Raw genomic sequence first — 10153 nt, 5'->3', positions numbered from 1 at the left:
GGACTCAGCAGCAAGTTAGAAGCTTCTTAGGAAAATGGAAGAAATATAAACAGCAACTAAACAGGATATAGTTTGGATCAAAATAGTTTTATTTAATACACATTACACTTTTTGAAAATGTCCTGTGTCTGTATTGCATTGTCAGGTTGTCCTTCCACTATTCCATGTCCAAGTCATCCATCTCCACAATGCCTTCTCTCTTGACCCAGGGTAAAGACGATGGCACGTAGGGGTCATATGTCCAGGGAGGATACACTCTCTTGTACAAATTCATCAGCACAGTGTCTTGAGAGGGCAGCTGGTTATCAAATACACACTTCATGTGACCGTGTGTTCCTGAAAAAATAAAATACAGCAGTTTGAATTCACAGGAAATAACAGACATTGCTTAACAAAGCTGCTGACACCAAGTTTGTTTTTAAAGTGTTCTCACCTAAAGCCTCCTTGATGTGGCCTCTTCGACCCCACTTTGTCCGCAGCTCCACTGGCTTGAACCACATGATGTCATCTGCCACAGAAAGAACAGAAAAAGTAAATCATGAAGCTTAAAGCCCTCAGAAGTGAAACAGTGTGTAATATTCTGTCATAGTAAGTATGAGAACATCATCTCACCCCTGTTAAAGAACATGTAACGGACCACAGCAGAACGCCGGTTTATTTTGAACGGGTGTCCGCTCAGTACTATCCTCTTCAGCACGACACGCTGAGGGTCACAACTGAGCAGACTGCCTGTAGCCACAAGGTCTTGGATGCCTAGAAAGTCACAGGAACAAGAACACAAGCTCAAATGCCAGTGCAGAATTACCTTAAGTGGATAATTAAATAAAACAATCAAGAGACAACAAAATAGACGGTCAAAAGTTCAAAAATCAAGGCAACGAGACCACTAATGAAATCAACTCATTTCCAAGCACAGATGGGACTTTTCATCTCACCATCATTCCTTTGTTTGAAGAGCAGGACTCCCGAAGGGTTGAAGGTGATGGGAGCGTACACCGACACCACGGTGGGGGCATCTGGCCTGAGGAAGCGCTCCATCTTATGCTTGTCAGCTGGGGAAGAGCAGAGCTGAGTTCAACACTCAATAATTCATTTACAGCTCTATATCCAGCAGCTAATTCCGTTTCAGACAACTTGCTTTTACAATCTTTCTGCTAATATCGTTTTGAACTGAAGTAACAGGAAATCCATAACGCTATCGAATGACAAATAATTGGTTCTACATAAAGACACTGTACTATAAAATCAAGCAAACACACTGAAGCCACTTCCTTCTAAAGACTCTATGCTGATTTGGATAAGAGCATCACTAAATTCCTAGAATACTAAAATCATGTTCATCTTCTCCAGCTTCTTGGGCATTTGGTGTTCTATCAAAATGGTAAACATAACAATTAAATGTTGATTGACACGGTGAATATTTGATGGTGGTTGTGGTTTTGAAGAGGAAAGCTCTATTAATCGGTTTGCAATGTGAGTGAAATGGAGTGAATCCCTGTGTCAAAGTTCACCAAACTTCACGCTTTGTCTGTAAGCATATCCACTTACTGCATTAGTTACATTGAAATTAACTGATTTTGGTGCAACATTTAACTTGTTAATGCTGATGTGAGTGAGCCCTTAATATGTCGTCATCAAACCTTTTGTGAAGCTGGGGTCATTTATAGCTCTCGGTTCTTCTAATGCATGCATTGGGGTGATTTTAAAAATGACTGTTTCGTTAAGAGGATAATCAGGTTGAATTAGGGGTTTTCTCAGTTAACAGGATTTCTACCTGATGTGTGCTGAGAGAAGATAGGAGAGGCCCTGAACCTCCGAAATCCACAGTGAAACACCAGCTCCTCTTTAGACTTGATGGGCTCTGTGTTGCTGGGGTGTCTCCTCACCAGGAGGTGCATTACTGACATCTGTGCACCGAAGGAAAAAAATAATATAGTACTGTCAGTGTGACTTAGTTTCAAATGGACAGTTATGAACTCAGACACAAAGGTTATTAGATGTCATACCTTCTGTTCATGTGGCAACAGAGACACCAACGTCAGAGGTTTGCCTGACTGGACACTCTCCATCACAGAAAAAGGCACGTCATTGATGTGTAACGTAACATACCAGCCCACCTGAAACAGAAGGGGCGGCAGAGTCAGCCACAGATCTAAAATCTAACAAACGAGCATCTACAAATGAAGAAAGTCCCTTTTTTTTTTTTACCATGGCTCCCTCTTCCTCAGCTGCAGCCTCAGCCAGGATGCGGTGGCGAGTGCGTTCAAAGCTTTGGAACTGGAAGATGCGCGAGTAGTTGAGAGGCAAGTTCTCCATGGGGTCCCAGGGGGAGGAGCGAAAACTTTTTAGACCTCTATAGCGCTGGAACCTAGACACAGAGGACAGCAAAAGGATCTATGAGACAATGATGCTGAGGTGAGTTTTCCTCCCCTTTTAGTCTGAAGCGCTTTGACTATCAATAATAAATCATTAAATAAATATATTCTCTCAGAATTTGTTTTCTTTCGTGCCTAAATTCACAATACTTATTCATTTATTCCTCATCTTACATAAAAGAAGAAGAACAGACCTGATTCTAGCTGCCATGTCCAGGGGTGTGTCCACCTCATCGGGAAACATTTCATTGGCCCGAGCCTCCCGGTAGCGTTTTAGGCCTTCTTCTTCTGCAGCTTCATCCAAGTGCTCATCATAACGCTGATCTGCTCCAGTTCGCTCCGTGGAGCACACCTCTTCCTCTTCTTCTTCCTCTTCTTCTGAGGCACAGCCTGAACCTGGCTCCTGAGCAGAGAGGATACAGCATAATTCGCAATTAGTACTGAGCCCTGTTGGTATTAGAGGCCTAAACAGAGAATGCCACAGACGTAAACATATCTCGACCCTGGCACAAGTTGATAAGTGATGATATTAAAGAGCAGTTAAATGTTCCTCGTCCCATTATTAGTGACTGATTGGTGATGTTGAAATATGGGGCGTCACAATGGTCTACATAACGTCCCTCGTGTACCGCCCCTTTCTCTGCACATTTTTACACATTTCCACACATTTCCTGTTTGCCTTCTTTACTTTATGCTATCAGTTAAAAGCAAAAATGCCCCAAAACTTTGGGGAAAATAAGGGCTTTAGATAAGATAGTCAAAACGATAGTCACAATGTCAAGCCACAAGAGGAATGAAAGCCTTTTTGTACATACAACATCAAATCCAGATATATGTGGATCAGCAGGTGTCTCTGGTTCTCTTACTGTTCTGCATAATACCGTTGTTGCCCTCTTTTTCTTTTAATTCACCAAGGCAGCATTTTCTAAATGCAGCCACAATACTTTGCAAACAATGACCAGACCCATATGTCTGGAATACAAGTGGAGTCAAAGAGTCTCTAAATGTTTCTAAGTATAGAAATTGTAATTGTATAATAGCCAGACATAAACAAGACCCAGCCACAATAAGAACAGTGTTTTGAGAAGACTTGTACTGTGTGTAATAGTATTTGCATCTGTATATATATGTGTGTGTGTGTGTGTGTGTGTGTGTGTGTGTGTGTGTGTGTGTGTGTGTGTGTGTGTGAGAGAGAATGTGATAGGGAGTTGCCAGAATGCAAACTATGGGAATCCCTGGTTTGCATATATTTAAATTTTGTGCAGTTCGTAGTGCTTCTACAGTAGACTGTCTCCGGTGTTTCCAGAGATTCACTCTTACAATTTCTAGAAATTCAACTTCCAAGGGCAATATAATTGAATGAGGAAATTAATCATCAAAGACGACATGCTTTACAGTGCTCCCTCAACTGGCAGATTAGAGGTGGAGCCAGACACATGAAGGGAAAAACACCCAGCATGGGGTTGATTCACAACCTTTCCAACATCCCCGCTGTAATAATAATAATCATTATCATTTGAAGTACCCTTTTCCCTATTGTTACCCTCTCCGAAATACGTATTCCTGTGTGCTAACCTTGACATCAAACACATGCTAATAACAATTCCAGATCATAATGAACCCATTGCATAAAGAGAGTTTCCCCGATTTCTTTTCAAGCAGAGCTGGAAATAAATAAATGGTCGACCCCTCCCTTCGTCCAGACAGGAAGTTCTGTTCGCAGGACAGGAAGACAGGAGGCTTCTCTCTCGGGACTCCTGCTCCAAACACTATTGTTGTGGTGAGCAGCCTGGCACTACAGGCCAGAGACAGACACTGAGAAAACAAACAGTGCCTCTCAGTTACGAGGTGCACTGATCGTGGGTCACGTATGCACCGCTCCAGCCCCGGAACCACTGACAGTCAGACTTCAGAGCTTCTCCGCTGATTACTGCCCTCTGATTACTGTCCTCATCATCCCCCAGATTACACTGTCTGACTGCAGCCACACAGTTGCTATGACAACAAGAAGAAACTGAAAAAAATAAAATAAAACCTACCCTAAAGGTGTGTTCAGGCTGAACTAGAAACTATCACTGATAAAGCAACGGAGAAAAATTAATTAACAACTAGAGGAATATTTAAGTAATTTACCAAATTATAATGCCAAAGATTGCCAAAGTCCATGTTCTACATGGTGGGGGTTTGAGCATTTACTCTAACTCTCAAGGATCAAGGAACTTGCAATAAACCAGTGTGTAGGATTTAGTGGCATCAACTGGTGTAGTTGTAGTCCCCTCGCTTCACCTTCGCCTTCCAAGTGTGAAGGAAAACCTGCAGCGGCAGATAAACACTCCTAAATTCACCTTACATTCAGTCTGATTTTAAACACGCTATTCAGAAGTCTCAAACTGAACCTTTTGTTATAAAACTATACAGTATGCCAAAGAAAATGATCGATAATCAGGTCTACGTTTCCTTTTGTCGTGTGTGTACCCGAGTGGGGCTTTGTGGCTTAGAGGTTAACACCCTGACCATGAACCTCACGTCAACTCCTTTGTTGCATCTCTCTACTGTCAGTATGTGTCTACTGTCTGTAATAAAAGCTTAAAATACCCCACAATACTTTCAGTGCGTACCTGAGAGTTAATATCCTCATCATCCCCATCCATGGCCTCGTCCAACATGTCGTCATCGTCATCATCACTACTTTCTTCATCCAGCTCTCCATCCTCCTCCCCCTCGTCTTCATCAACAATCCACGTGGCCTGGTAGTCGGATGTTCCTTTAGGGACCTTCATCACACGTTTACTCTTTCTGGCCTCTAAACAGCAGAGAAACATCAAAGAAGCATTTAGAGTCTTATTGTGGCAGGTTTAACTGTAGTAAACAGGTATGAAGAAAAACTAAGCATATTTTAATCAAGAGTGGCATTTTAATACAAAAGTAATTTGCATTTGCAAAATATGATTTTTTTAGTTGTGTCAGTACCTAAAAATAATCGCTAAATATTGCTATGTACAGTTCCACTTGGCTTTGAGCTAAACGATAGTGGCATTATAGCTGCGTACCAGTTGTTTATCTATCAAACACTATTTTCAAATGCCATGCCATGGTAACGTCTCTCAGTGTTAATTTGGTGTTAATCCAACAGGCTCCAAAAAACAAAACTGTGTCAGATTCTATTCAAATGTTTAATCTAATCAAATCAGGCATGAGGCCTCAACAACAATAGGACACCCTCCGGTCGGCTGGTCGGACAATCGCTGGTGTTACTTTTCATTCAAGCGCTTCTTAATCAATACCTGATAATTTTTTATTTTATTTTTTTAATTGCAATAATTTCATAGTTCCACAAAATTTTCAGTATATTTACGTTTTTGTAATTCTTTTTGTAATCTAAAAACCCGGTGCTACAGACAGACAGATAGAAAACCATGATATAGCTACAAATTGATCTTATGTACACTAACATACCCATACGCACATAGTCACAAGTATTTATATGCACAAGCATACATTTACACGTCCATGCTGGTATGCCATAAAACAGACAAATAAGCACAAGCTAAAAACAAAAGAAGCAACCCACATTGCATTTTATTTTGAGCGAGAAGCTATATTGTTAGAACCATTAATTGATAAATAGAATATTCAAATAATATATTTTACTAAAAAAACGTGTTTCTTTTTTAATAATTGTATGGTTTAATAAACTATAAGACAGGAAGTGAAAACAGCCTTGTTTTCACAACTCCAAAATTGAAACCTGTAAGTTTAGCCATGTGAAACCGTGTGAACGTTAAGCCTCATTTATCATTTAAATAACAAATGCGTAACTTTATACTGCAGCACTTTATACTGCATTAGCTTTGTTGTTATAAGGAAGCCCAATCTGTGTTTGTGTTTTGTGTGTGTGTGTGTGTGTGTGTGTGTGTGTGTGTGTTGTTGTTGCTGTTGCTGTATGTATTTATATGTTCTGTATATGTCCTGAAAATAACAATATAGCTACATGTGAAAAAGTAATGGTCAACCTGCAGGAATTATTTGCTTGGCAACATTGTGTAACTTTGATTAGCACCCAGCAGCTACCAGGTAGAGGGCACTGTGGTAGATTGAGTTAACCTAGAAATAATGTGCAGATTTGTAGTAGGTAGAATTTCAGTCGACCAGGATTTTCTTTGGTTGACTACAGCCCTGCTAAACAATATCTTCTCCTCATTTCAAAATGCTATTTTGTGTAAATTCTTTCTCTGCACCTTCAGCTTCCAGCAGCTCTGATTCTGTTGGCCACGTCTGCTCTCCATCCATGGGGTCCACCTCAGCCTCCGCATGTAGAGTCTCCCTGCGGGATGGGTCTGCTTTCATTAGCACCCGCACAGGAGTCTCATCTTCACCTCCATCCTGTGGGAAACCAAGATGACTGAGGTCAATGGGAAATTTAGTTACGAAGTGTGCAGTCCACTACTATGTAACAGTAACACGAGGCTGGCATGATGTTTACTGTGATGTTTCAAAGAATTTTAAAGTAACGTTGACCTACGTGCATGTCAACGTCTCCTCCCTTGCCAAGCTTCGCTGGTCTGGCAGTTGTTAAGTTGAGGGGAAGAGGGTCAGCTGGAGCGTCAATCTGAGTGAGCTGAAAGTCTCCATGTCCACTGATGTGCACCAGTCTGTCAACCTGTAGAGGACGGCCACGGATATACCCAGAAACACAGAGGGTGCCCAGGCCAGTGGGTCCACCACCTGTCCCCTCAGTGGAGCTGTTGGGTGTAAAGGTAACGTGCTGAGCCAAAAGATGGGAACGTCTGGAGCGGAAGCCGAGCTTTCTCTGTCTCTGAGTGCCCAGGTGTCTGAGTAGTAAAGTGGCATCCTGGTCCGAATCCAAAGGGAAGAGACGGGCATCAGGAAAACGGATCTCAGTGATCTTTGAAAGAGCTCTCCTGGAGTCAACCCTCTTCTTCACAGCAAGATCAGACACACCCTGACATACTAGTGCTACATGGGATGAATTAAGGGACAAAGACACAAATGCTTAGAAAATATACACCAGAAAGGTTTCAGAAATGATGTGCGCTCAGGTTTATACCCACCATGGCTGGGGAGGCCCTGGGCAAAGAGGCAGGAGAGACAGTAGTCTCCATAGCTGTCCCAACCTTCAGTAGAGTCCAGCACGAATACAAGGCTATCTGCAATCTTAGCCACATCCAGCAGGGAGTGCATGTCAGCTGTCCAAACAAACCATTAGAGAAGCTTCAGAATGGGACAAAGGATGCACATAACAAAGACAAACAACAAAAGGCATATAGCATAGTACAATCTATAATAACAAATAGCATTAGACCATTTACTTGAATCAATGCAAACAGACCCAACCTCTGTAAGTATAAAACACAGTGAGGCATTTTATTTCAGTCTCTAGGGCTGCCTTATTGTCCAAAGTTTCCAAGTCCAGAGTTTATGGATATTGCATCTTTTGTCACCAGTATATAATTTCCTGCATGACCTGGAGTGCCTATTTTTTAATAGGCTACAGTAAGCTTGCCCTGCTCTTGAAAGAAAGAAAATCAATTCTGAGGGAAATACACTGCCATTGCAAATTGCCTTTTGTATTTATATTTGAAAAATTTTTTAGTACATTCATTAAAAACTCTTTTAGTCACATCACCAATGTGTGCAACACTATTTGTGCATTTAACTCAAGTTAATTTAATTTCAGATGAGTTTTTTGAAGTAACATCTGCTCGGTATCGCTCAATACTCACCCGTGCTCTGGCTTAGAAAGGTGAACCTTTGTTTAAATCGAGGCAGAATCAGCCCAAAACTATCACTGATGCCACTGATGCACCGATCCTGATGCACGACACCCCCAGCACCCTCCCCTCGCAGCAGTTTGGTAATAGCACCAGCGTCAACTCCAGCATGGAGGGACACCACGGCGACCAAATGAGGGGGACCGTCCCTGCTGCCCAGACGTCGCTTTTCTGTCAGGACCTAAAAAGACAAGGGACATGGAAACTCTACAGCAGCCATCAACAATTCAAACATGATTACTTTTCATGTGAAATTAAATTTACCATGTCTTTCTTATTCCTGCGTAGCTGGTTGGCTTTGTTCCTTCTGTCCATCTTCTTTTGCTCCTTCCTCTGTTTTTTGGTGAGAGCTGTCACTGACACTCTCCCTTAGAGAAAGTTCAACACAGGGATTTATTACCATGTCCTTTATTGAGCAAACTTCATAGCATCTGCACTGTATTGCAAAAGAATGTCTCAACTCTTGACAGTACAATGATGGATGTTTTAAATTGTGCAAAACCGCAACTAATAAAAGTTATTTTGCTTTTTCTTGCTGTTCTTTCTGGCACATTATTGTAAGTATGAAGCCAACTACCATTTGCATGCCCAGTTTAATTTACAAGTGTGTTGTAAGAAAGCCTTGCAAACAAACCACAACCTTGCTGTTTAGAAAAGACCTTCTAGTACAATATATTGTCATGTGCCTTATGCAAGTAAACACAGGTGTTAGTTTGCATTCTGCTTATGATGCAAACCCATTATATCAAATAGTATCAGTTTGTGTAATTCAACATTTTAACTGCTGTCGGTACACTGCAACTATAAGCTGTCAATAAATCTGCAGTAGATGTGTGAATAGTGCAAGAACAAGATATTCACATGGCTTTCGGGAGCCTATTGAAGTTACGATTTATGTCAACAATATCTTTGCTGCTTTAAAACATACATTGGGTGGACAATATATCAAAAACACCTGTCGAGTTCAGTGCAATCCAATACAACAGCCCTGCAACAAAGACTGCCTCTACTTTGTGAAGCTTATGAGGTTACATTGATTCTTCTTAGTGTAGCTATTGATTCAATGGAGGCCATACTTTGTTTTGTCATTGCTCTAATGGACTCCATTACATTGTACGGAAATTAAATAAATAAATTACTAAAATAGACACATAATCAGCCATTGAGGCTTCTCCGTATAGACCTCTCTGCACATCCTAAGTGGAACTTACACGTTTTAAATCTCTCCTATTTGCTGCTCACAGACTCTCAGCTCAATAGGATCTGAAATAATACTGAAAATAGTCCATGCATTATAGAGTGTAATTCAAACCCCTCTATGTCAAAATCCATAAAATATCCCTTTGAGTTGTAACAGCTACTCAACTGAATCACCTAAAACTTAATTAAATGGTAGTATTAGTTTGCAGTGCTAGTGTGCTCGGTGGCATTGCATTTACAGTATATAACGATGCAAAATATAATGTAATCATCTGATCATAACACAATAAATGTAAATACGTTTCGAGGTATGAATAAACATGTTGACAACAATCTCGCCTTTTAGCTCGTGAGGGATCTGTGAGCCCTGATTGGTTCTCCAGTGTTTTAAATGGTCAGAGGTAAACTGGAGAAAGATGTACGCCACCACCAGTTTAGCAAACAATTTCTTTTTTTTTTTTTTTTATTATTACAAACAGTGTGGAAAAAGACTTGTGAAATATGTACCACATTTTCTACGCCATCCATAAATTCACTTGAGAAGTCAACACGTGTGTCTGCAGTGATCCTAGCCGCAAGCTAGCACAACACGGCTAACACCACTGAACACGACGTACCTTTGTTTTCTCTCTCGATTTCACCTTTCGTCCGGTGCTTGCCATGTTTGTGCCCTTTGTTTTTCTGCTTGTACACGCCGGGTCTGTGGCCCTGTTGTTTTTCCCCATTAGCAGCCATTTTCACCATGTGGGAAAGTCAGGCGATCTACTTCCGCACTCGCACCGGCGT

General features: G+C 41.2%; 1 protein-coding gene across 1 annotated transcript; it reads right to left on the bottom strand.

Moving 5' to 3' along the window:
• Positions 1–68: 68 nt before the first annotated feature.
• Positions 69–10153, bottom strand: tsr1 (TSR1 ribosome maturation factor). Its single transcript, XM_051397385.1, has 15 exons — positions 9985–10153; positions 8432–8535; positions 8120–8348; positions 7448–7582; positions 6898–7352; positions 6614–6758; positions 4994–5178; positions 2570–2778; positions 2209–2368; positions 2007–2117; positions 1775–1907; positions 936–1052; positions 613–753; positions 434–508; positions 69–336 (listed from the first exon to the last, which is right to left on the bottom strand). Exons 1-15 carry the CDS (start codon positions 10109–10111, stop codon positions 158–160), a joined length of 2505 nt encoding a protein of 834 aa, XP_051253345.1. The 5' UTR covers positions 10112–10153; the 3' UTR covers positions 69–157.

Source organism: Dicentrarchus labrax, unplaced genomic scaffold, assembly GCF_905237075.1.
Source record: "Dicentrarchus labrax unplaced genomic scaffold, dlabrax2021, whole genome shotgun sequence".
In the NCBI taxonomy this organism is placed as follows: domain Eukaryota; kingdom Metazoa; phylum Chordata; class Actinopteri; family Moronidae; genus Dicentrarchus; species Dicentrarchus labrax.
This window is presented reverse-complemented; position numbering and strand designations above follow the sequence as displayed.